We start from the raw sequence: 27888 nt of genomic DNA, 5'->3' as shown, positions 1-27888 counted from the left end.
GGAAACAGTTTCCACCCAGGACCTTCAGAAGGAGCAAGGTTTTCTTAATACTTTAACTAGACTTCCGGCCTCTGGGCCAGTGAACTAAGAGAGTGAAGTTTTGTTGGTTTAAACCACCTAGCTTGTAGTTCTGTATTATCGGCCCTGAGAGCTAACAGAGCCTTCTTCCAGTCATGACAAACCACAGTGCTGCAAGGTACAATAGTACAGGCTGAGGTAAAAATGAACAATGGTTTAATCTCTAGGATCCCAGATGACAGATGTGTGGGATCCATCCTCATAGCAAGGAGCTGTGTTCCCTACTATGGCCAGAAAGAGGTCTGTTCACATACAGCAAACCCGCTTTGTAACACACAGTACACACACAGTACGTGCTTATGTACACGTGCACTCCACACACCCCACTCCACTTCCATGTTTGCAGGACAAGTTTCAATACAGTCTTCTTTCTGCCGTCTGCAGTGGAGCAGGTGCTGTGCTTGTTAGCTCTGAAGTCTGTTCACACTTCAGGACCACAGATCTGTCCTAGGGATACAGATGACCGCGGAGACTCTCTCAGGGAGTGCTTCTTATGAAAAAGTCTGCAAGGTGGACAGTTCCTGCAGCCCTGTATTTCAGAGGCTGTCCTGAAGGGTCTGTGAGCCAGGCTTTCTCCTGGGGATTCAGCAGCTGGGACAGGAGTGGAGATAGGTGCCGCTTCTGGAGGAGGACCTCATGCAGAACAGTGTGGACTTGACCAGAAGTTCTGTTATGTCAAACGTTTGTCAGGATCCAGCTTTATAAATAAAGCTAAACCAACAAAACAACAGATGATTGTAAGTCAACTGTTTTCCATTTCATGAGACCAAGCAGGAAGAGACTAGAAAGGGATTTCTTGTATCTCTATCTTTCTATTCTCATTTCTCAGAAAACTTAAGAACCAACTTTTGGCTGGGGGTGGTGGTGCAAACATTTAATACCAGGACATGGAAGGCAGAGAGGCAGGTGGATCTCTCTGAGTGCAAAGCCAGCCTGGTCTACGGAGTGAGTTCCATACCAGCTAGACCCTGTCTCAAAAATCAATCAATCAACTTTTGATTGTCCAAGTCATTACCTTCCCTCACCTCTTCCAGGTCCTCTACTACTTCATGATTCATAAATACTTCTATCAAGAGGAAGCCAGGAAAATGAGAATAAGTTTACAACTCAGTCAACTGATAAGGAAGGTTTAGTGAGCTTGCTAATAAGTTTTAACTGTCAACCTGACAGTCTTGGTACCCGAGAAGGGTGTCTCAATTGAGGGATTGCTCATATCAGATTGGTCTATGGAAGCAGGTAGCTCTGGGCTGTCTAAGGCTAGGCATGAGCCTGCTTACTGAAGCAGTGTCTCTCTATGGTTTCTGTCCTGAGTTCTTGCCCTGACTTCCCTCATTGGTGGACTGTGACCTGAAGTGTAAGCTGAAATAAATTTTTTCTTTCTCTACACTGCATTTGGTCAGAGCGTTTTTACCACAGTAACAGAAGCAATCTAGACTAGAAAGACTTGGAATAGAGCTGCAAACTGACTGTGGATTCAGACCACTAATGCCACCTTCCTGCTCCCTTACCCATTGTTCTTGTGAAAAGCTGACACTTAGGGAGAAAGTGGATTTTTTCCCCCCGAGACAGAGTTTCTCTGTGTAGTTTTGGTGCCTGTCCTGAGTCTCACTCTGTAGACCAGGCCAGCCTCGAACTCACAGAGATTCGCCTGGCTCTGCCTCCTGAGTGCTGGGATTAAAGGCTCGTGCCACCACTGCCTGGCTGAAGGTGGATTTCTTAAACAGGGTTTGAAAAGGGGAAAAAAAAATACTAAACGTGATTATATTGGCATGAAAAAGAGATGCTTTAAAGCAAATAAAACCATCGTCCACACTGAAAGATGTATGTAGTTTCTACTTAGCCAACACAGGCTTAACCTAAACTAACTAAAGAATTCCTACAAATTTGTAAAAACAAGAAAAAAGGAAAGACAAACCAATGGGAATTTCACAGAATGGGAAACAAATATGGCCAGTGAACATATGAAGAACTCTATAGGTTACCTGGGAAATGAAAATCTAAAGGACATTAAGATCCTATTTTAGTCAGGCATGGTGACGCAGACCTTTAATCCTAGCATTTGGGAGGCAGAGGCAGGCGGAGCTCTGTGAGTTTGAGGCCAGCCTGGGTTACATAATGAGACCTTGTCTCAAAAGGGAAAAAAAAAAAGATTCCATTTAAAAACCGTTTATTAGTAAAGAATTGAGAAAGCTGACTGTCAACTGCTAGAGAAGACAGGGATCAAAAGAGTGTCGTACATTTGGGGGCAGCTTCTGAGGATGAGGTGGGCTCCTGTGCACAGCTGAGCACCGACAGACACACCCGACAGTCAGAAACTCCAGAAACTCCGCCGCTGGGCAGATGCCACGCTCCTGCCTTGCGGAGGACACCGGCAAGGACACACAGCAGGGGCAGGAGCAGAGCCCATGATCAGACAAGCATGTCAATGCAGTGGGTGGCTCATGGAGTATTACTCGGAAGCAGAAATAAGAGAACAGAGCCCAGAACGTGGATGAATCTCAGCAACATACAATTCAGTGAAAACCAAACCCAGAAAAAGTCACCCGCCACAATCTCTTTTCTACAAAGTTAAAAATGAACAACTAAAGAATACTTCCCTTAGATGTATGCTATTCTTTTCTTTTCTTTTCTTTTTTTTTTTTTTTTGAGGGAAAGTCTTACTATAATAGCTCATGCTGGCCTCAAACTCACAATCCCCCTGTCTCAGACTCCCTAATGCAGGGATTATGGGTATGAACCATTTTACTCAACTATTTTGAGACAGGGTTTCTCTGTGTAGCTCTAGCTGTCTTGGAACTCACTCTATAGACTAGGCTGGCCTCAAAATCACAGAGATCCGCCTGCCTCTGATTGCTGGGGCTAAAGGTGTGTGCCCTACACCATGCATGCTCAACCATCCTTAACGAAATTAAAAAAATAAAAGTTAGAAGCTACAAAATAATGCAAGCTATTAAATTCAAGATCAGAGTTATCATTAAGCAGGAAGAAAAGATGAGGACAGCAGTTATGTAGAGATAAAATATGATAAGAGTCTGGTTCCTGTTTGGTGGCAGGCCCTAGGGTATTATTTATTATTAAGTTTAGTAGATGAATAAATAAAAGATGAACAGTTATATACCAGTGAGGATCATGTCATAACTCAAGAATTACGATTAGTATAAACATGTACATCTGAGGTGCACTAAATAAAAACTGAAAATGTAACTAATGCTGTGTAAGCGATGTATGCATCTGAATCTGAGGCTTCCAGGGCCCTGCAAAGTCCCTGTTGGATGCATTGCTCAAAGCACAAACAGGAGACATTTCTAGGTGAGATTTCTGGCAAGCTGCCTATATAGATCTCAGCAGGAAGGAACCTGCATCTCTAAGTCAGCAGAAATAAAGTGTGGTTTCTTTTCACATCCTAACTAAGTTTTCATGTTTATACCAAATGTTGAATTCTTTTTTTTTTTTTTTTGTTAAATTGGGCTTCTTCTAAGTTTGTGACCCATAAAATTCAGTTTCATTCCTGGTAATCATTTCCTGTGTCTTTTACTCTCAGGACGTACACAGCGCCTACAGTGAACTGCCCACCCAGTCCCCTTTCCAGAACAGTCACCCATGCACCTTTCAAGAGCTGGTCTATGCACATGCAAATAATCTGTAGACATTTGCCTTTCCTTCCATTTCATATTTTTTTACTCTGAAACAATTTCAAGCTTATAGAAAAATTGTGAGGTTGGCACAAAGGTATCTCTCTCTCTAAACTATTAGAGAATAACTTAGCAAAGTATGCATAACATGATTTTTCAAAAGGTATTATACTATTTGAAAGAACAACAGATTGGGGAAACACACATGTCCAGTGAGTGTCTCCCATGCAACCACAGGATTTACTGTTACTTTTCCCTACTTATGACTGCGTGTCAGAGTGAGCCTGCTCCCATCGCCGCTGCCATGCTCCAGGGACACCTTCCTTGGGCTCTGGCACCCTGTGGTGGGCTACTCCCTCGTGCATATACCCTCCTTATCCTGTCCAGACTCTGATGCTGCTGGCCACTGTTGCTGCTCTTCCTGGTATGTGTGTGGGTCTCCATGTCCCTGGGCTTATCACATCAGGTCTACATAATGGCTCTTAGAGTAAATACAGGGAGGGAGGAGAGGAAGGAGGCAAGCGCAAGGGAAGGGGAGGGGAGGGAAGAAATGGAAGGACTTCTGCCCTGACCCCTGTGGTTCTCACCCAGTGTATGTTAATGAGCTTGCTTCACCTCAGACTTTCCTCACTTTTGCCTATGGTACTAAACCAGTCTACAGTGTTTTTATGGCATACATTAGGGAAGAACTGTAGTTCTTTAGCCAGTTTTCCACTGAAGTGAGTCAAAGCTTTGCTCATTCTTTTGCAGTTGAAGTGAGGGATGCACCAATACTTTAACCATAGAACCCTCTATGTTACCTATGAGATACAGTTCTGAATTAGATCAAATGTTATCTCACCTCCATTTGGAATGGATATTGGCAAATAGGTCCTTCACTAGCAGTAGGTAAGAATGTCCTTAGCCATGGGGCTGGGTACTTAGTTCAGTGACAGGGTGCTTGCCTACTATGTACAAAGCCTTGGGGTTTGATCCAGCACTGACACCCCTGACACCCCCAGTCCCCGCCCCACCAAAAAACCCCCACAAAAAACCAATACCCAACCAACCTAAGCCAGGTGTGGTGGGATGATTCAAGCTTGTCATTCTAGTACTCAGGAAGTAGAGGCGGGAAGACCAGCTCAGGGTCATCCTTTGCTGCATAACAACTTCAAGGCCATCCCAGGCTACATGAAAGCTTGTCTCAAACAAACACTCAAACCCAACCCAACTCCAAACCCTAACCCAGGCCAACCTCCCGGAGACAGTGCAGCTTCTCACCTGTTGCTGATGTGTATAAAGTCTTCTCATCAATACTCTGGATATCACAGGAAATAAAAAGTTTCCTTCCTTCCGTCTTACTAAGTTTGCTGTTTACCACCACAACAGAACAAAGGGGGATAGGTCTGCAGAAGGGGGAAAAAGGCCATCAGGTCATGGCAGGGTGGATACATACCCTATGCTAGTGAGTGCTGACCTCTTAGCTGGATCGTTCCTTAAGGGCTCGGACATCAACAGTGTCTCCTCTCCCTCCGGCTTCCTTCCCCCCACACTCTTGGGCATATGGTCCCAGACTGCCCTTCTGGGCTTCAGTTCAGAGATCACTAGGGATTCCAGCTCTGTTTTGGCAGACTTTCCCATTTGGAGATCCAGAGCCTAGTCTGATGCTGTAGCAGAAAGAAGTGAAAACAGGGCCATGGGATAGTCCTTGTTAGTGTCTCTGCTATTTTCAAAATTTCCTGGGCCAGTTAGATGGCTCAGCAGGTAAAGACTCTTGCAGCCAAGCCTGATGGCCTGAGTTCAATCCCTGGGGCCTGCATGGTGGAGGGAGAACTACAAGTTGGCCCCTGACCTCCACATGCATGCTATGGTACACCTGTACCCCGCTCTAGACATAATGAATACATACATGTAATTAACAATTTTCTTATCTACTTCTTTTTAGAGTACTTGTCTGGTGACAGCCTTATTATTCTAAGCCAGTGCTATGATGATATAAAGGTCCCAGAGCTGAGATGTCCAATGTGGTAGTTACATGTGCCTACTGATCACCTGAAATGTGGCTAGTATAAATGAGAAACTGAATCTTACAATTTATTTCATTTTAATTAACTTATACTTAGATTAAAAAAGCTACAGGTGATAGTGGCTAGTCATCTGGGGACTCCTGGAGCTAGAGTACCACAGTGAAAAAGAACTTTCTTTGAAGGTCAGAGTTCTGTTGGTCGATGCAAAAGGTAGAACATGGAAATGTCCTCTGTTCCTACAGCACCACCATGTGGATTAAAGGACTCTAAGACACAAGGAAGTTGTCACTGTGGTTGCCCCCTGGCCCAGGCTCCCCTCCCATTACCTTTTAACATTCCATTCCATTAGCTTTCCCTGACCCTGTTGATACGGGGTCATCAGGCTTTGCTCTTCTATTGGTGTCTATCCAAATTTGTCAAGGTCCTGGGGATAGCTGGTGTTCTTACCTGTTCAGCATCTCTTTTTTTTTTTCTTTCTTTCTTTCTTTTTTTTTTTTTTTTGGTTTTTCGAGACAGGGTTTCTCTGTGTAGCTTTGCGCCTTTCCTGGAGCTCACTTGGTAGCCCAGGCTGGCCTCGAACTCACAGAGATCCGCCTGGCTCTGCCTCCCCAGTGCTGGGATTAAAGGCGTGCGCCACTAACGCCCGGCCCTTTTTCTTTTTTTAAAGTTCCTTTTTAAGATCTTAAAATTATGTTCGTTTATCTGTGTGATAGTATGTGCAGGTGAGTGCAATTCCCCAGAGAGGCCAGAAAAGGACATTAGATCCCCTGGACCTGGAGCTACAGATAGTAACTACCTAATGTGAGTGCTGGGAACTGAACTCGGATCCTCTGAAAGAACAGTAAGTGCTCTTAACCAACCTCTGACCCATCTACCCAGCCCCTCCCCCCCAACTTTTTATTTGTTTATCTACTTATTTTATATGTGTTAAATGTGTAAGGGCAGACGTGTATGTTTCACCAGGAATGCTGGCAAGGGAGGTCAGAGGACAACTTTGGGAGTTCTCTCCTGCCTTGCTAAGGTAGGAGCTATTGCTGCCACGCCCAGACTGATTATTTTGGAGCTGTTTTCTCTGTACCTACTACTGCTTATTTTAGGTACAAATTGATCTTTGCTGATCTCAGTTTTCTTCTGGTTGGCTTTTGTCTCACGTATTTTTCCTTTCTTTAAAACTTTTCTGTATCAGGCTAGGTACAGTGGTGCCAACTTTGATCCCAGCACTCAGGAGACAGAGGCTGGAGGATCTTTGTGAGTTCAAGGCCAGCCTGGTCTATATATGGTATCCTAGACCAGCCAGGGCCATATAGAGAGACCTTGTTCTAAAAGCAAAAACAAACAAAAAACTTACAAATGTCTCACATATTTTCTCAGCTTTTTACTTAGACTCAGTTTTATGACCTGTGTTGGACGACGGTCTGGTCAGTCAGTATCCTGACTTCTTGCTGCACTGTCTTTCTTTGCTTCCTATTTGATTCACATTTCTGAACTCCCCCCGCCTTGTTTTAAAAACTGACTTTTTCCTCTTTGTCCTTTTCTCCTGTTTTCTCTATTAATGATCACTCATTTTAATCTCCTCCCTACTGAAAAACACAAGGGATTCTGTTCACCTTCTCCCCAACTCTGTCATTGTTTCAGCTTCTTGCTGTTCTCCGGGATGCAGACATCCGTCTTGCAGCTGAGACCCATGCTCTGCACAGGCACCATTTATCTGCTCACCGCCTTTGCTGCCACTCTGCCTCCGGTCACTCTGCCACTGAGTTACTTCCTTCCTTCGTGGCAGTCTTCGATAGGTTCCATGGGCATTGTCCTATTTTTCCATAACCTTTCTCAAGTTTTGGTTCAATGAAAACTTGACTTTGCCCTCTGAACTTCAGCATGCTGGGAGCGTGGTTCTAGACTGGCCTAGATAACTGCTGAGTCTCTTCTGCTGCTGTGGGGAGGTTTATTGCTAGGATAATGGCGCCCTCTTGCTTCCAAAACAGCTCTCTTAGGGATGCTCTTTTGTCTTTGATGCTTTTAAGAGCGCTATAACTTCTCTAGGATACCTGTACAGACTTACTGTTATTTATCCTGATGGACAGTTACTGTATTTTCTGTGGATTTGTGTTGTTCTTTCATTCTAGAATGGAATCTAGAATAAATCTTAACCAAGAAGGAACTATCTTGTAGTGAGAAGTGATTATACAAACCAGGAGATTACAAAGAACCTAAGTTAATTTTCATTGAAAACACAGGGCAGGATTTAATTGTACATTTCAGAGGAGCCAGCTTCCTGAGTGTGAAGCCAACTGCTACCCACTGATCTGAACTCCTGAAAGGTAGAGAAGGAACAGAACGTAAATCATTGGGGTGAGAAAAGCGATAGGGCTAGGGTGCCTCCACCCATTCTTCTTTTCTTTGAGGAGGAGGAGCAAAGCTCTGCTTTAAGTCACTGCAGCGGGCTAGCATCAAGGAGGGGCTTCCCGAGCACGAAGCATTCGCTTTCAGAACCTTCATGTGGCAGTGATACACAGACATGCCACAAGGTGAGGCAGTTACAACAGGAAAATGAAAAGAAAGCTTGGGCCGTGGTTTTGAGTCTTCCTTCCTTCCTTTTGGTTTTTTTTTTTTTTTTTTTTTTTTTGAGACAGAGTTTCTCTGTGTAGCCCTGGCTATCCTGGAACTCACTCTGTAGACCAGGCTGGCCTTGAACTTAGAGATCTGTGCCTTCTGAGTACTGGGATTAAAGCTGTGCATCACCATCACCTGGCTTGAATTTCTAAATAGATTCAAAGAAAAGGTTTTGAACTTCATGGGCATTGTGTCTATACAGTAATTTCTTTAGCTCTATATTTCTGGTCACTTTCAGTTGCACTTAAATAGCCTCTTTGTTGTTTTTAAATAATTACACCTTTACATAAGAATTCTATTAAATTCCACAATAAATCTAATTAATAATCTTTAGTTTCTTTATATTTTCTCTTTTTTGTGATTTTTTTCTTTTATTTTCTTTAAGAATCTTACACGGTAGTATGTATTTGATTATCCCATAAAGATATCTAAAGTCATTGAGGATCTAAACTTATTATTTATTGTTTTTGCTGATACTTTTTAAAGCTTTTTAAAAATTTACTTTTATCTTGTATTTCTGTGTATATGTCTATATAAGTGTATATGCTATGTATGTAAAGGTGCCTATGGAGGCCAAAAGAGGATGTCAGAGCCCCTGGTGGTTGTGAGCTACCCAGCATGGGTGTAACTGCTGAGCTCTCTCTCCAGCCTGATACTCACACTTATGTATGCATGTATGTATGCATTTGATGCAGACTATGCTCATGTTGAAGGAAGAATGTCCTTGAGTATCTCTTTTTTTGCCACATAAAATCAGGAAGTCCAATGGAAAGCTTCTGGCCTGCTATGTCATGAGGTGGTTGTAGGCTCAGACACGGCCCTTTCAGCTCCACCAGTTCTGAACTGTTTCGTCCATCTCAATGTACAAGGGAACAGCTCAAATAGATTGGCTGGCTGGAAATTGAGATGGCTAAGGTGAGGTTTTGCTTTTTACAAGTAAAAAGGCTGCAACCCTCATAAAATTCCAGTGGCATTTTTTTTGGTAGAATTAAAAAGGCAATTCTGTGACTTGTGTGGGAACAAAACCAATCCCATTAGAGCAATCCTGAGAAAGAAGAAAGCTGGAGTATAGTATTTCTTGATCTCAGAATACATTACAAGACCAGAGTAACAAAACACAGTATTGGCATAAAGATAGATATATAAATCAATGGAACAGAACAAAAGGTTCAGAAGCAAACCCATTCATATACAGTCTACTGTTCCTGTGTGGTGTACATATTTGAGTGTGAGTGACTGCATGAAGGAAATGGAGGTCACTGTCTGGTGTCTTTCTCGGCCACTCTCTATTTCATATTTTGAGCCAGGGTCTTACTGAACCTAGAGTTCACTGCCTTGCTAGACTGTCTGGTCAGCAAGCCCCAGGAATCTTCCCCCCTTCTCCTCCCCAGCACTCTAACTGCAGTCATGTGGTGCAGTTAAAACGTGGGTGCTGGGGTTCTGAGCTCAGACCCTCATGCAATAACTTTACCAACTGAGTAATCTCCCCAATCTCACAGACAGTTGATCCTTGACAAGGGTGTCAAGAATACACAATGGACAAAATACAGTCTCTTTAACAAATGAAAAAATTGCATATTTATATGCAAAAGAACGGATGTAGAGCCACATCTGTGGGAGCCTGAGGGGCTTAAGACACCCTTTCCCAACTGTTTTTAGATGATAAATTTCAATCTTGTATAATTTTAATTTGAAGTTACCATTATTGGCCACTAGAGAGGAAGAAGTTAGAACAGCAAGTCTCTGAAGTCTGTGTTTCTTTTCTTTCTTTCTTTCTTTCTTTCTTTCTTTCTTTCTTTCTTTCTTTCTTTCTTTCTTTCTTTCTTTCTTTCTTTCTTTCTCTCTCTCTCTCTCTCTCTCTCTCTCTCTCTCTCTCTCTCTCTCTCTCTCTTTCTTTCTTTTTCTTTTCAAGACTGGGTTTCTCTGTGTAGTTTTGGTGCTTGTCCTGGATCTCACTCTGTAGACCAGGCTGGCCTTGAACTCACAGAGATCCACCTGGCTCTGCCTCCCGAGTGCTGGGATTAAAGGTGTGCCACCACCCAGCACAAATCTCTGTTTTTATTTGAGGGAAGGTAAGGGACAGAGAGAACTAGAACTACAAAAGAGGACAAGTAGCTCTGTCTCTTTTCTAACTGGACCTCTTCTGGGTAAACAGTCCAGGGTTTGGCAAACTATAGCCCACTAGCTACTGCTTTTTATAGATGAAGTTTTACTGGAACACAGCTATCCTTATTCACTATCTGTAGCTGCTTCTGTGCTTCCATGGCTGGGTTGAAAAGCTGTGTCACAAACCACAAATATAAAATATTAACAAAAAATGTTTGCTGACCTCTGAAATCAACTTTTCTATAGGATAACCTTAGTACAAAACACCTAAATATTATCTACAGACAAGAAACTATAATCTGTGAGGCATGGCTTCCAGAAACTAGTGCTCAAGTAACGTGGCTTTTGTGAAATGTAGAGATGTTTAGTAACTTACACATTCTATTAAAACCTCCCTTGGAGACTTCCTATTTTGAAGCCTTTGTCCTAACACTCTTTTTCTGACCTACAGTTCATTCTTCATTCCTTGCTAGAAGTTATTCTGTTGTTTGGTGTAGGACTGTAGCTGGATGGTGAAGATCATGCTGAATGAACTTTGCTTTTGATGCATATAAAACTCATCTTATTTCCATTCTATTTCTCTGTGTTATGAGAAATATGTTATGAGAAGTTATGAGAAATCTTTTCCTTTTTTTTTTTTAACATGTAGGGAATATTTGGGCTCCATCTAGATCTTACTGAATATTTTTTTAAAAAGCATTTCCACAGGCCCATGAGATGCTCAGCTAGTCGGGGCACTTGCTGCTGAGCCTGGTGGCTTGTGTTTACTCCGTGGGGTCTACATGTTAGGAGGAAGACAGCTGACTCCTACAGGTTGTCCTCCGACTCTCTATACAACATGGCGCGTACCTTCTCTCACATATACACAAGTCAGTAAGAAATAAAGATAAATTATTTCCCTAGATGATGCTTTTCTCAAACACAGGGAGCCAGTGCAGCCCCATCCATAGCTGGCATAGATCCTAGCTTCCTTGCTGATGGAAGGGATGATTTTGAAGCATGAATTTCTCTTCCCTAATTTCTTTGTGCAGTCTGGCTGATGCCGCTCTTTACAGATCTTTAAGCGCTCAGGCTTGGTGGTTCCTTCACTCCCATGCTTCTGCACCTCCCTCGCTAGTCCTTTGGAGCACTTCCTTGATAGTAACAGACATAGGCCTTGACTCAGGATCTGCTGCTGGAGAATCTGACTTCGGAACATAAGGAGAATTATCACAGACTTACTTTTTATAGTCGATGTTGAGGTTGGCAGTCATGGCAACTCCCTCGGCAAGTGCACACATGCCAGTAGTGATATCAATCATGGTTGCAATGGCACCTCCGTGAACAAATCTAGTCACAGCGGCGGCAGAAGAGAACATTTCAGAAGTTCAGGAAATAGCCTCTCAAGATATCAGTTATTCAAGTGTCTTATAACATTTACCTCATATTCAGTGTAAATAATAGCCATATCCTTAACTTTGTCCATAGAAAGGATACTTGTAATAAAACTGGAGCTTAGTAGAAAATCATATTACAGCATGAAAAATTTAATTAAAAGAAACATTATGCTTGTATATATACATATTCCTTGTTTAAAAGTTTACAAAGTGGGGCTGGAGCCCTGGCTTAGCAGTTAAGAGCACCCAAATTCAGTTCCCAGATCCAGGTGGATCTGACATCTCCAGATTCCAGATACCTGTGCTCATATGTGCGCGCGCGCGCGTGCGCGCGCGCGCACACACACACACACACACACACACACACACACACACACACACACACACACACACAGAGTTTAAAGTAACAATAAAAGGAATCTTTAAAGTTTAGTAAGTGAAGATAAGTAGAAGGAAGAAACCTTAAGGCCCTTAGTACTACCATCAAGTCATGGCCAAACCACTGTAAATGTGTTCATTATACTCTGTTGCTCTACGTCCTATAATAATATATTATATACATCATTTAATATTATGTTAAGATTTTAAAATTTAACCAAATTAGATAAACATCTTTTAATATCAATAAATATGTATCTGTATTGCCATTTTAATGTTGTCTTTGTAGTCCCTGGATATGTGAGAATAAAATTCTTTCAGCTCCATGCTGCTGGGACAGTACTTACCCAGGTACCCCTTGCAGGTGAAGACCTCCTTGAAACAAGCAAACCATCCTCTTCTCCCCTTTATTATAGAACATCACATACTCAAAGCCCAGGCCTTCCTCTAAGCTTCTGCTGAACTGTTGGGCCTTTGACATTTGTTCTTCTTTCGTAACAGACCCGGGGTCTGTGAAGAAACAGGGGTATGGAGACAGGAGGGCAAAAAACAGATATAAGAAAAACGCCTCGACAGAACTAATCCCCGTACCCCGATAAAATCATATGTGGATGGAGCACTGGTCAAAATGCCCAAGGCAGGAATGGAAAGGTCACCAGAAACAGTACAGCCACTAAGGATGTTTAATTAGCAGAGTGCTTGCCCAGCGGGCACAAAGGCCTGGGTTCCCAAGCCCCAGCACCACATAAGACAGAGTGTGGTGGTGCATGACTGTAATGTTGGCACTTGGGAGGTAGAAGCAGAGAGATTAGAAGTTCAAGGCTACTTGGTGAGTTTGAGGCCAGTCTGGACTTCATGAAACCCTGTCTCAAAACAAACTAAAACAAAACCGAGAAAAAACAGAACATAAACTCTCTAGAACAGCAAACACATACTTGTAAACATACATGGACAGAGTAAAAAAACAAAGTACCAACACACACGGGAATTAGTGAATACAGCATATAAATGCTAGGAAACTGAGTGAAAAAGTGAGGTGCAGACAGAAATTCTTCTGGGCATAAATCTGGTTTAAATCGACTTTAAAGTTTTCCTGGCAGATGTGAATTTACCCCATTATCCTGAATTAGAAACAACTAGTTCATCCCAGTAAATCACCACCTTTGAGTTAGGAGGCAACGTCACGAGCAGGCCAAGGGAAGTGAAGAGGGTGCACAAAGACCCTTATTCATGGTTAGTTCATTCATGCAGCAGAGAAGCAGACCAAGCTCAGGTATAGAGAGGAGGGGACAAGAGGTGGTGAGAGCTTGGAAAGGCTCTTCTGCTGGCTTTTATTAGTGAAACAGGGAGCAAGACCTGCTGAGAGTGAGATGGGAAAGCATTAGAGGTGTGAGTAGAAAGTCAGGAACAGACTAGGAAAACAGGAGACAGGCTGTCAAGAAACATTAAGGGCTAATTAGAAGTCATCAAATATTGTATAAAGCTCTCAAAGAATTAACTAAAATAGTTATTTAATACAAAGTGTGTTAAAAATAAAACAAACAAACGAACAAACAAACAAAAAACCCCAGAATGATGGGAAGTGTAATTTGTGAGTGTTGGGTATGCGGTAGGTTGTCTTTGGGCTTAAAGTCTGAGAGACTAGAGGGTGTGCTAGCTAGTTTATGTGAACTTGACACCAGCTATTATGTCAACTTGTCATAAGCTAGAGTCATCAGAGAGGCCTCAATTGCAGAGATGCCTCTATAAGATCTGGCTGTAGGCATTTTCTTAATTAGTGATTGATGGGGGAAGGCCCAGCCCATCATGGATGATGCCACCCCTGGGCTGGTGGTCCTACAGGAAAACAGACTGGCAAGCCATTGGGAGCAAGCCAATAGGCAGCGCCCCTCCATGGCCTTTGCTCCTGCCTCCAAGTTTCAGGCCCACTTGAGTTCCTGTCCTGACTTCCTTCAGTGCTGGACTACAATGTGGAAATGTAAGCCAGATAAGCCCTTTCCTCCCCAGCTTGCTTTTGGTCATGGTGTTTCGTCATAGCAATAGTAACCCTCACTATGACAGAGGGTAGTTCAAGTGTTCTGATCTTCTCAAAGAGAAGGAGCCAGATTTTGAGATAAAGAGAAAGATTGTTGATATCAGCTTCAAGATGCCAGGTTGGGATTATCTTATTTTTGATAATATGTATTATGTTCTCCCACAATCCACAGAATTTTTTTTTTTGTTTTTTGTTTTTTGTTTTTTGTTTTTTCGAGACAGGGTTTCTCTGTGTAGCTTTGTGCCTTTCCTGGAGCTCACTTGGTAGCCCAGGCTGGCCTCGAACTCACAGAGATCCGCCTGGCTCTGCCTCCCGAGTGCTGGGATTAAAGGTGTGCGCCACCAACGCCCGGCTATACAATCCACAGAATTTAGTGAGATTTCTTGCCTATAAAACTAGGGATGGCTGGGCGGTGGTGGCGCATGCCTTTAATCCCAGCACTTGGAAGGTAGAGCCAGGTGGATCTCTGTGAGTTCAAGGCCAGCCTGGGCTACAGAGTGAGTTCCAGGAAAGGCGCAAAGCTACACAGAGAAACCCTGTCTTGGAAAAAAACAAAACAAAACAAACAAACAAACAAACAAAAAAACTAGGGACAACAGAACCCCCAGTACTATTTTTTCTTCTTTCCCCTCTCCCTAATCTCCTTCCCTTTCCCTTCCTTCCTTTCTCTCCCCTTCAGTCCCTCCTTGCTTCCCATCACCCTCTTTTTTTCTTTCTCACCACCCTGAAAAAGGGTCTTACTATGTAGCCCAAGATGGTCATGAACTTGCTATGTGACCCCACCTGGCTTTGAGCTCATGATCTTCCTGCCTCAGCCTACTGAGAGGAATTCTAGACATGGAAGAATTACCATGCCTGGCTCTTCCTTCACTTTAAGTAATAATTAGTGCTTCAGTTTGTTACACTTTACATTGATGTTCAAATATTATTTACGGGAAAGTGGCTGTTCTTACCAACAAAACGGGTTTGAAATTCTTTAAAGGTTTGAACAGGATTTTGTCTGTACGAAGGCAAACGTTTCCAGGAACCATCTTCACATTTCTTCATGAACTGGTCAAAGAGGAGTCTTAGGTCCTTGCTCCAGCTGGGGTTCGGGAGACCATAGTCCTTGTGAATGACTTTCTCAGAAGAAAATAACCTCTAAAAGACAGAGACAAGAAAAAAAAAAAAAGAACAGGACGTATATACTATTTCCTATTTTCTACAACTTCCTAAGGCTACCATGCTGTTTTTCTCACTGCTAGAAGATGATCACTTCAACATGGCCGGGAACGTCTGAGCTCATTTGTCCTACACCCCTTTATGGAAATGAGAGAATGACACAGGGGCAGTGATTTGCCCAACTTCTCCCAGCTAGTTACTGGCAGAGATAACATTAAGCCCAGGTGAGCCAGTCACCAGAGACAGAGAAATGGACGGGTGAGATGCACACGGTGTGGTAGTTTGAATGCAATTGGCCTCCATAACCTCACAGGATGTGTGGCTTTGTTGGAATGGGTGTGGCCTTGTTGGAGGAAGTGTGTCACTGTGGGTGGGCTTTGAGGTTTCCTACGCTCAGGATACCACCTAGTGTCTCAGACCATTTCCTGTTGCCTGCAAGGTGTAGGACTTTCAGCGACTTTGCCAGCACCATGTCTGCCTATACATCTCCATGTTCCCCACCATGACAAAAATGAACTGAACCTTTGAACTTACTGTTCACCCCAGTGAAATGTTTTATTTCTTTAGAAGAGTTGCTGTGGTCGTGGTGTCTCTTCATAGCAACAGAGACCCTGACTGTGACACATGGGAAGTTGGAACACAAGGGAATGGTAGGATTTGGTTCAGCATTTGGCTCTTTGACACAAATATTGATAAGTAGAAACTAGCTATCTGGACAGAGTAGTGTATGTAAAAACAAAACTGAACAAACAAGCCGCAACAACAAAACAAAATCAATGTGGGCAAACGTAAAAGAGGCACAAAACAGTTTTGAAGGGTTTTACTATATGCAATAGGAACTAACTATTATCCCCATTTTTACAGATGATGAAATTAAGGTCTGGAAGAAGCTAGGCAATGTCAGTGTAAGAGAAGGAGCAGAAGGATATAGAGGTATAGGCAAAGCCTCAATGTTAAGCTAACTGGTTTGAATTATTCTGCAGCACTCTCAGATTATTTAAGCAGGGAGTGACATGCTCAGATTTAGTCATAATAGGAAAGAGAATGGTAATGTCCATGATTGCAAATGGAGGGTTTGGGGTATTAGGATAACTCAGTGAGAATTATGAGATCATAAAGCAGAACTCAGAGACTGCTTCCATAAAGCAAATGAAGGAATAGGATAAATACTACAGTCAATCCCTGGTGTACAAATGGCACCATGGAGTAAATGACAGTTAATTACAGGAAAGAATACAAGAGGGACAGGAGGAGGCTGCGAGAAGAGAGGCTGGTGTCATGGTAACTATGACTTCCACTCATGATGCTTCTCTGGAACACTGAGCATTGCCACCATTCCAGTCAACAACCGAAATGTTGGGGGACTAGGAAGACAGAGTATGATCTGTGAAGGGGCATAAAACAGATGCTCACAGACAGCAGGCAGGAAAGGACAGTAGAAATCTCAGGCAGTGTAGGTTATAGAAGGGATCAACTATGTGGCCTTCTATTTCTCGTCACCATTATCAATCCATTCCGATTAATGTATGTATCACTTGGACTGCACCCCTGACAGCACCACGTGGTGCTCACTGATGGAAGAATCAGCTTCTGCTGGTCCTGAGTTGGCTCCAATCCTGGTTCAATAGGAAAACCAGAGGAACCTGTCTCTAGCACTATATGAAATTAAAAACTGGATTGGTGAGATGACTCAGTGGGCAAAGGCGCCTGCACCAAGCCTAGTGACCTAAACTGGATCCCTGGCACCTATACAGTGGGAGGAGAGAACTAACAAAAATGTCCACAAAGTTGCTCCTCAACTTCCACTCACAAACAAATAAATAAATGTAAACAAAACAAAACAAAACAACCACCACAACAAAAACCCTTCCATGGAGATAAATGGGAAGTCCTGACTTTATGGTACTAGACATGAGGAAACAAACAGAAATCACATTTTGCCTGTAGCTCAGGATAAGTAACTTCATTTTCTATGCCTCTTTGATCAGCTCATCCCTTCAGAACCCAGTTTAGATAATCTGGGAAAGACAGAAGGCTCTATCCATTATTTCTCTCTCCAAACAAAACTATGTTAAAGTATCAATGTATTTCCTCCAAGTTCTTTGATTCACATACTGCATCCTGATTTACACTGCTAAGGTAGTTGATTTTACATATTTCTAGCAAGCCTCTGGCAGCAAAAACCTTGCATAGTTCCAAAGTTGTAAACTTCATTCAGCAGGTTTTTTCCCCTCTTTTTATACTGCCCATTCCCATTGAAGTTGCCATCTACTTTTTAATTTTTCATTAAAAAGTTTTAAAGGGGTGGAACGATTGTAAAAGCCAGAGGATCAAGGACTTTGCCATGAGGTTGTGTTTCCTAATAGATATCACCACATGTCTTACCACATGACTGCCCAAATGTGAGCTGAACAGGGATGACAGCAACAGACATGCTAAACCACACGGTGAACAGCCCGAGAGGCTTCAACCCTACACAGAGAACTACAGGCAACTGAGTAAGGCTGGCAATGGGAGGGAGAGGTGGTTCTTCCCAGGGAAGAGCACACCAGTAGGCTGTCCAGTCCCAAACAGTCAATGCTGAAAACATACATACAAGCACCATTATATGGACTCAACAGTTATATCTGAGATTATGTATGTATATATAAATACATATAAGCATGCAAAAACAACTGATGATAAAAGAGGTTTTGAATTTAAAGGAGAGTGAAGAGGGGTATACGAGAGGACTTAGAGGGTGAAAGGGAAGGGAGAAATGTTGTAATTACAATACAATCTCAAAAGGTTTTACCTTATTTTGTTTTTGCAACAGGGTGTTTAGCCCAAACTGGTCTAAAGTTTGTGATCTTCCTGCCTCCCAAATGTGGGATTACAGGCATGTACAATCTTGCCTAGCACGAAAATCTTATTATTTATTTATGAGACCAGGTCTCACAACGAAGCCCCAGATGGCCTGGAATTCATTATGTAGACCCTGCTGGCCTTGAACTTGCAGAGATCTGCCTGCCTCTGCCTCCCTAGTGCTAGGATTAAAGGTGTGTGCACCACCCTGCCAGCTCTTTGCAGGAATCAGTTCTCTTCTTCCATCATGGGAGTCCCAGGGATCAAATTCATGTCTTGAGGATTGATAGCAGGTACCTTTACCCAGCTTGCATTTTGCAAGCACAGCACTCCCTCCCTGTCTCTGCTGTCTCTCTTATTTCTTTATATTGGGATAGGGTCTCACTATATGTAACCTTGCCTGACTAGGCTGGCCTTGAACTCAGAGATCCACCTACCTCTGTCTCCCAAGTGCTGGCATTAAAGGTGCGTGCACATTTTCACCTCTTTAAACATTTAACATTTCTTGGTGCTATAACTTTCAAATGTCTTTCTTTTAGTCCTTTATAAACTATAGAATAGGGGCTTAGGGAGATGGCTTGGAGACAGTTCAATGGGTAAGAGGGGTTTGTCTATAAGCATTAGGACCTGAGTTTAAATCCCTAGCACCCATAGAAGCTGGCCATGGCTGAATGTGTCTGTGACCCAGCACTGAGCATGTGGAGATAGGTAGATCCCCAAGAGCTTGTTAGCCAGCCAGCCTAGTCAAAATATCCAGTTTCTAGCTCAATCAAAGACTATGTCTTAAGGCAAAAATAAGATGCAGAGTGATAAAGGAGGGCATCTGCCAGCCTGCCCTGGCCTCTGTATGCATGTGATGGATGCACCACACACAGACACACAAGTATATAATAGAGCTTGGGGACACAGCTCAGTGGTAGGACACCAATTTGACTCTGTTAAAGAAAAAACACACCTATATCTAATAAATTGCTATAAACTATAACCACCCACCTGTGCTGTAGTGCTTACACCCCTATGTACCTGTATTTTGCTATTGGTTATTCAGCCTCTCTATTCCCTCTCCCCTTACTAGTCTCTCCCCTTTCTAGTCTCTAGCAACCAGGACTCTCTGCTTCTATGAAATTAGCTTTTTTAGTTTTCATGTATGAGTGAGAGCTCTTGCTATTGCCATTTGGTGCCTCCCCCAAGCTCTTCAAATATAATTTTCTTTAATATACTCGTAATCTGGGAAATAAATTTTTTCTGTGCTGCCATTTAAAATTACTTAGTATTCACTTTCTTGTGGGTTTTTTTTTTTGTTTTTTGTTTTTTTGAGACAGGGTTTATCTGTGTAGCTTTGGAGTCTGTCCTGGATCTCACTCTGTAGACCAGGCTGTCCTCGAACTCACAGAGATCCGCCTGCCTCTGCCTCCTGAGTGCTGGGAGTAAAGGTGTGCGCCACCATCTTTCTCATGTTCTTAGTCTTAGTATCACCAAATGTGTGTGTATGTATGGTGTATGTGCACATGTGTGCTTGGGTGTGCTTGGCATACATGTGGAGGATGTCCCACATCCTGCTCTCTCACTCTCCACTTTATACCTCTGAGACAGGATCTTTCATGGAAACTAGAACTAGGCTGGTGGCCAGAACGCTCTGGGTACCCACCTATCTCTACCCGCCACAGTGTTACCCACTCAGATGGCTATGTTCAGCTTGTTATGAGGGTGTTGGGATCCAAACTCAAGTCCTCATGCTCATGTGGTGAGCATTCTTAGCTGCTGAGCCATTTCTCCAGGTACCACCATTAAAAAATTATATAATTATCTTATTTCTATGTACGTGTCTGTGTGAATGTAGGCAATGTATGTGTGGATGCCCGTAGATGCCAGGGGACAGCGTTAGATCACTTGGAGTTAGAGTTGCAGGTAGTTGTGAGCCATCCCATGAGGTGCTGGGAACAGAACTTGGGTCCTCTGGAAGAGCAGTATTGTTGTTTGAATGAGAATGGACCTTACAGGCTCATATATTTTAATGTTTGGTTCCCTGTTGGTGGAGCTATTTGGGAAAGATTAGGAGGTGTGGCCTTATTGGAGGAGGTATGCCACTGGGGGAGGGCTTTGAGGCTTTTAAAGCTCATGCCATTCCCAGTCAATTCTCTTTGCCTCCTACTTGCAGATAAGAATGTAAGGTCTCAGCTACTCCTGAAGCACCACGCCTGCCTGCCTGCAGCCATGCTCCCTACCATGATGGTCATGAACTCACTCTCTGAAGCCGTAAGACCCCAATATACACCTTCTTCTATAAGTTGCCTTGGTCATCGTTTCTTCACAGTGTCTTGTCCCCTCTCAGATCTCTTAAATAGGAAACCCGAGTCCATCAGGTCTAACATCCTTTTATGGACTAATGAAATACAGTTAATTGAAGACTCTTAGTAATCAGATTGACTCCCTGGGCTTGCCTACCTAATTTAACCCCCACCCTTTTTTTTTGAGACAGTATCTCATGGAGCTCCACCTACTTCTCCCTGAGTACTGGAATTAAAGGTGTGTTCCACCATGCCCTGTCTGATTTATTTAACCTTTAAATAAAATCTAATAAATTTTCTTGAGTTCTATTAGGTGCCCTGTTTTTATACCAGGGACAGGAAAGACAAAAAGACAAGACCCAGGTCCTGCCTTTAAGTGTTAACAGCCTCAGATATGGGAAATATTACTACACACATAGATAGATACAAGTGCTTTCAGGGAACACTTAAAACAAACAAACCACACACATCAACAAAGGGATTTCTTGCAGCTAAAGTTCATGCAAGTGTGTGGGAGACCCACTCCCACTTTTACTCCAGGGTACTCTAGAGGAGGGAGAAGTGAGAATATTGAGATAGAAGGATAGAGGGGAGAGAGACAGACAGAAACACAGGTGTAGCACGAATCTTAACAAGTCTTATTAATAAAATCATACCTGAAGACAGGCATTGGGGTGACTGCTGGAAGATCAGAGAAGCAGAACAAGCCACAGCTTCCTCACCTCGCCAATTCCTCAGCTGATTCTGTTTCCTCAGACTGGAAGCTTCTGAGTCCTCATCCAGAATCTCAACTGAACTGCTGCTAAAAGCCTAAAAGCTTAACCAGCCCTAGTTCCTGGTTTTCACGCATTGTATACCTTTCTGCTTTCTGCCATCACTTCCTGGGATTAAAGGCGTGAGTCACCATGCCTGACTGTTTCCAGAGTGGCCTTGAACTCACAGAGATCCAGATGGATCTCTGCCTCCCAAGTGATAGGATTAAAGGCGTGAGTCCCACCATTTTCTGGCCTCTATGTCTGTCTAGTAGCTGTTCTGCTCTCTGACCCCAGATAAATTTATTAGGGTACATGATATATTGGGGAACACAATATCACCACACACAGCATACTCAGGAGGGCCTGGATCCTTATCCACTGGCCCCTTCTGTCTCTTCTAAAGGGCTTTTTAAAGGAATGCCAAGGGGCAGGGCAAAACACCTCCCCTTTGCTAGATCAAAGCACCTTTGCTAGATCAAAGCACACAGCCATGTCCAGGCCTTTCCAAACACCCGGTAACCATGCACATGGTCAAGCAATCCTCTAATGCAGCTCTGCTGGGTAAAGCAAGCTCAGATCTCACTAGGAAATCTTTGTGGACTCCACAAAAGTGAGAACTAGGGTTATACTAAGCAAAGACACAGAGGATAAAATGACTACATGACCCACTGGAGAACTGCTAGGATCTCCACCTTCATGGACAGAAAGTGCAGAGGAGAGAGGCACAGCAAGATGTGGTTGACAAAACAGAAGATGGATCACACCACAGGTCTTGAATCTAACCTTCTAGGTCAATCAATGGCTTAAAAAATTAGTGTGAAAGGTGATTTTAGGTAGCACAAGGGCAAAGACAGATGCACGTTTAAATATTATAAACAACATAATATATAATTACAGTAATAATAAAATCCTTTACACTATATATATATATATATATATATATATATTTATATAACACAGAAGGACATCAGTAGCACATCACGCCTATTATGTCACAAATGTTTTTACTTAGGATGAAGCTACTTAAAGAGGCCATCATGGGGCTGGAGAGATGCTCAGTGGTTAAAAGCATTGGCTGCTCTTCCAAAGGACCCAGGTTCAATTCCCAGCACCCACATGGCCTCACAACTGTCTGTAACTCCAGTACCAGGGGACCCAACACCCTCTTCTGGCCTCTGTAGGCATGGCCACACATGAGACATGCGTGAGGTAACACACAGAAATTTTAAAACTATTTTTCTTCTTTTTAAAATAAAAGGCAATCATGTAAAAAAAATCATGCAGGTGATACTTGAGTTTTGAAATGCCTTTTTCCATAATGAGCTTTTAGCAAAGTAACAACATTAGTTTTTAGGAAGTTTTATCAAGTGAAAAGGAGGAGTTAAAATGGTAAGAAAAAAAGGGAAAGTGGCCAAAGACTTGCTATAAAGGTCTAGGTAGGTTACGGTCTAAAGTTGAAGTAGGTACAGAGGAATAAGAAGAAAAGGTTTAAATTGATGAAGATCAAGATTGCCCAAAGAGGGCGGTGGTGACGCACACCTTTAATCCCAGCACGCGGGAGGCAGAGCCAGGCGGATCTCTGTGAGTTCGAGGCCAGCCTGGTCTACAGAGCGAGATACAGGATAGGAACCAAAAAAACTATGCAGAGAAACTCTGTCTCAAAAAACCCAAAAAAGATTGCCCAAAGAACCTCAATGCCCTGATATATCAGGAAGTAGTCTAATGATGACATCACCCCTTTTCCGGTGACCTGACTGTTTATTAATAATAAACAAAAAAGAGGGGGATATAAGCCCCTCGAGCCACTGAAGGTGCCAGCCCCCCCATCCCCCGGACCTCTAACTGCCAGGTTCCACCCACAGTAAACTCTAACTGCCATAACTGCTGGACCCTGCCCCCACCCTGCAGAGCAAAAAGCCAAGATTTCATCTCTAGACATGAAATTCCACCTTGCTCCACCCTGGAAAGCTCCACCCTGGAAAGTTCCACCTCCTTCCCAAGAAGCTCTCTATAAGGCCTCCATCCTGTTTAGCTTGCTGCTGTTTCCTGTTGGAGCAGAGGCAGCCACCCTCCTGTTTTTTTTCCCCTCCCAATAAATCTCTTGTGTGAGGTTTGTTGTGCAGTGTGACTTTGTGGTATTCCTTGGCTTCTGGCTGCCAGGAGACCTTTCCATCCGAGCTGTAATGCTTACACAAATGACATTCAGCACTAGAACCCAGGGAAATGGGGAGTTACTAATTTCAGGGAAGAGAAGGCACACGAACGAGTCTTGGATGATTCCAGGGCTGTGGATTTGATGGCATGGTTAGAAGGAAAAGACTTTTTTTTTTTAAATGTGAAAGTGTGGATCAGAGAGAATGAGAGTGGAACTACCAATTTCAAGATATGTTGAGTTATCTTAGATGGACAATGTGGTAGGAAACAACTCAATTTTCAGTTCAAAGAGGCGAGAACTAAGAGCTACTTGCAGTAAACGCACTTGTAAATTCATAGCACAGTCGTGAATGAAGGATGGGCCCTAGGGATAATCATTACCCTTTGTTTTCAGTAGAGGAAAGGTCACGCTTGATCTTTAGTTATACATTTATGAAAGTTGGACTTGCAAGAAAAGTTATGACTTTTTATGCCTTCTTAAAGACATAAAGCCTGTAAATACTAATGCTTAATTGTGTTCAGCACAGACTGCCAGGCACCAACATGTAATTAAAGAAACTAATTCATATTTGTGTAAGTTTAGCACAGTGCATTTTCTTTTCTAGTGGGCACGACGGTACCTGGTTAATAATATACATACACTATTCTTTTGAAATTGTGTGTGTGTGTCCATCACTGAGCTATACAAGCCCTCGCTGTCTAGCTTTAGAGAGATGCCACAGTCACCTAATAACCAAAGTTCTCTTTTGGTTCTTGCTCAACACAGAGCTGTTCTCTGTTGTTCCTTAGTCATTTATTATAATGACACAAAGGATACAGGCATTTGAATTTGGCAAACTGACCCCATTCTCCCAAGCGAGATCAGAAACCCCTTTGGAGGAACGGTTTTTTCTTTTTACTTATCTAACTGTTATAATATGTCTTACCACCAATGGCCAGTTATGCCTGGAATATTGTTGGAGCTCAACAAGTACTGACTACATCAATGAAACAAGGTAGGGACATAAATAAGGGCAGGGAATTAAGACTTACATTCCAGGTATGCTAAACGATCTCATTTAATCTTATAACATCCTCTAAGACGATGAAAATGGGCTAGAGAGGGCATAATTGATTCTGACAGAAGCCTCTTCCCAATTTGGTTATAACGAATCAGAGACCAACAGGATTAGATCCTGATGCTCTTATCCAGGGTTCTGTATTGGCTGGTTCTTCCATGGTGTTTCTGGGTGACCTTGCTAACCTTCCTTATTATATCAGTAGCAGTGGCGGTCCTATCCCTGCTGACCTATTTCAACCTTGAGTTACGTTCCCTTCTGGTTCCTCCCGACTCGAATCTCAGGGCTGAAGAGCCCCTGCGCCCCGTTACAGCCAAGCGCCGGTATTAGCTTAGCCTCGGTCCGGCTGTTCGCACCGACCGCTGCGGCGTCCCAGGACTCACCCACACTGCTCCGGGCTGCTTCGCAGGCGGGGCCCCAAGAGTGCGCAGGCGCGTAGCGCAGCTTCTCAGCATCGCTCAGGCCAGGGCAGGACGCTATGGCCTCCTCTCACCCGGAATGATCCGCATTACTACACAAGCCTACACGCCGGCTCGGGTCAATTTACTGTGGAGGCGGGTGGAGGGCGGAGCCGCGCGCCGCCCGGAATGCCAACGCCTCCCCGAACCCGGGCGGACAGACTCCTCGCCGCCTGCTTTTGGTTCCGGGACACTTTGCGCCCGGCTCGCAGTCGCGCTAAGCGCTTGCACGGACCCTTGCACTCCTGCAGCGAGTCAGCTGACTCCTTTAGTTCCTTGTCACCAAGCTGTCAGCTCGCCTCGGGCAGACAGGAGCGCAAACCTCAGTGGATGATGTTGATATCCGGGTCTTCTGGGTGCAAGGTACTTGCACATTTAAAATGGTCAATCTCGCCGGGCGGTGGTGGCACACCACTTTAATCTCAGTACTCAGGCGGCAGAGCCAGGTGGATCTCTGAGTTCGAAGTCAGCCTGGTCTACAGAGCGAGTTCCAGGACAGCCAGGGATACACAGAGAAACCTTGTCTCAAAATACAAAAAACATCAACAGCAACAAAAAGTCAGTCCATTCTAGTTAATATATACACTCTTCAGTTGCCCACCTGTGTGTTGTGTGCTCACACATGCGCGCGTCTGTGTACTGAAAAGAATGTATTATCAACTTTTACTTTAGCAAGAACCATCTCTTTGAAAGAAAGTGCTGCTGGACTGGTTCCATAGAGTTAGCCTGAACTGTCTAATGGGAGCCTCTTAGTTTAAAGAATATCCATTGCGCCGGGCGGTGGTGGCGCTCGCCTTTAATCCCAGCACTCGGGAGGCAGAGGCAGGTGGAGCTCTGTGAGTTCGAGGCCAGCCTGGGCTACCAACCCCAAAGAATATCCATTGCTTTGCTGACTTGTTCATTCAGTGCTGGGGATTGCTAGACAGAGTAATCTCACAAAGGAATACAGAAACAAGGGGAGCCCCTTATCAAGGCTTTGCTTTTTTGGGGGGGGGTCAAAAGAAAGAGTTCACCAAGACCCAACTATGGTTAGCAAGCACACAGGGACAGGTGTCAGACCCCCTTTTCCCCCATTGCCTGGAGTCTGTCGTGATTGGCTAGGTTTGAAATAATAATTATGAAGAAAATGGAAGGGGTTGACTACTTAATACTTTAAGTTGCTTAAATTCAGAGAAGGCTGGAATCTTTATGTAAACATTTTATCTGGGTGGGGGTATTCTAACATTTGGATAGTGGTAGTACAGGCCTTTAATTCCAGCACTCAGGAGGCAGAGCCAGGCAGATCTCTGTAAGTTTGAGGCCAGTCTGGTTTATAGAGTGAGTTCAGCCCAGCCAAGGCTACCTAGTGAGACCCTGTCTTAAAGAACAATAAACAAACAAATGAACAAAAATCTGCATAGAGCTGGAGAGATGGTTTAAAAGTACTGGCTGTCCAGTCGATGGTGGCATACGCCTTTAATCCCAGCACTCAGGAGGCAGAGCCAGGCAGATCTCTGTGAGTTTGAGGCCAGCCTGGTCTACAGAGTGAGTTCCAGGACAGGCACCAAAACTACATGGAGAAACCCTGTCTCAAAAAAACAAAACAAACAAACAAAAAAAAAAGTACTGGAAGTACTGGGTGCTCTTTCAGAGGACTCAGATTTGATCCTGAGCACTCACATGGCAGCTTACATCTGTTTGTAATTCCAGTTCCAGAGGATCTGATGCCATCTTTTGGTCTGTGTGGGCACCAGGCATGCATGTAGTGTACAGACAAAACACACATTTAAATAAAATAAAATAATGATATTTTTTCTCTATTCTGTTTCACAGTGGGTAGTTATATGCTTTCAAATTCTCTAGTTGGAACACTTAATCTTCTGTTTATCTCATCTTTTACCTAAGACGTGTGGAGGCCCACAAAGGTTCCCTAGTGAGATCTGAACTTGCTTTACCCAGCAGAGCTGCATTAGAGGATTGCTTGACCGTGTGCATAGTTACCAGGTGATTGGAAAGGGTCTGCACTTGGCTGTGCTGGGGGAAGGTCTTTTGTGCCACCCCTAGGCATTCCTATAAATAGCCCTTTAGAAGAGCCAGAGGGGCTGGTGGATAAGGATCCAGGCTCTCCCAAGGCTATCTATCCTGTATTTTTATCTGTTTCTCTCCCCTCTATCCTTCTATCTAAATCTCTTATCCCTCTATCCTCAAGAGTACCCTGGGGTGAAATGTGGGAGCCGGTCTCCCATCTGGCCTCCCACAAAGACACCCTTCTTTTGACGTCTTATCTTTCATAGTCTCCCCAGATTTTTCTGTGGGAAGACTGAGAATGATTTTATTTATTTTATTTTTTGCCAAATGCTGTTTATTGAGGAGGGAGGAGGTCTTAAATACAGGTTTACAGCACAATGGGAGAACCCCAGAGGGCAGAAGTTCGCTACTGATGTTTTACAATCTTGCATCTAAACTGTTAAGGCCAATTATGCAGGATGCACAGACAAGGAACTTCCCTTAAGCTTTCAGGAGGGTGGAACTTGGCAGGGAATTAGCATAGGGAGGATATCAAGGTCAAGGTCCGCAAGCAAGGCAACAGTTACCCAAAACAGGGGCCAGGGCACTACAGGTCCCCCTTTTACTAGAAAATGAGCTTCTGATTTAGGTTGTGTGGGACATCAGCAGGTCACCTTACCCATCATGGAGACGCCTGCCCAGGTCACACAGGTGCTCTGAAAGACACCCATTTTTTAAAATTTTATTTAAATTTAAATGTTTTTTTTTTCATTTTACATACCAACCACAGCTCCCTCTCCCTCCCCTCCTCCCATTTTCCTTCTCCTCCCCCCGAAACTCCCAAACACTCCTCAGAGAGGGTAAGGCCTCTCTTGGGGAGTCAACAAAGTCTGGCATATCTGTGGTGATATTTGTAATCTAGGAAATAAAGCTTGCCTGAAAACCAGAGGACAGAGCCAGCCA

The 27888-nt window shown here is 43.5% G+C and overlaps 1 protein-coding gene across 2 annotated transcripts; it reads right to left on the bottom strand.

Moving 5' to 3' along the window:
* Nucleotides 1–217: 217 nt before the first annotated feature.
* On the bottom strand, nucleotides 218–25133 carry Them4 (thioesterase superfamily member 4). Of its 2 annotated transcripts, XM_006994822.4 has the most exons (6): nucleotides 24865–25133; nucleotides 15175–15361; nucleotides 12534–12696; nucleotides 11654–11761; nucleotides 4971–5095; nucleotides 218–789 (listed from the first exon to the last, which is right to left on the bottom strand). In XM_006994822.4, exons 1-6 carry the CDS (start codon nucleotides 24934–24936, stop codon nucleotides 749–751), a joined length of 696 nt encoding a protein of 231 aa, XP_006994884.1. In that variant the 5' UTR covers nucleotides 24937–25133; the 3' UTR covers nucleotides 218–748. The 2 variants fall into 2 exon arrangements, with proteins under 2 accessions (XP_006994884.1, XP_076430621.1); XM_076574506.1 differs by lacking the exons at nucleotides 218–789; nucleotides 4971–5095 and adding an exon at nucleotides 5151–5356 and having other exon boundaries at nucleotides 24865–25054.
* Between the last annotated feature and the right edge of the window lie 2755 nt (nucleotides 25134–27888).

This window comes from Peromyscus maniculatus, chromosome 6 (assembly GCF_049852395.1).
Source record: "Peromyscus maniculatus bairdii isolate BWxNUB_F1_BW_parent chromosome 6, HU_Pman_BW_mat_3.1, whole genome shotgun sequence".
Taxonomy (NCBI): domain Eukaryota; kingdom Metazoa; phylum Chordata; class Mammalia; order Rodentia; family Cricetidae; genus Peromyscus; species Peromyscus maniculatus.
This window is presented reverse-complemented; position numbering and strand designations above follow the sequence as displayed.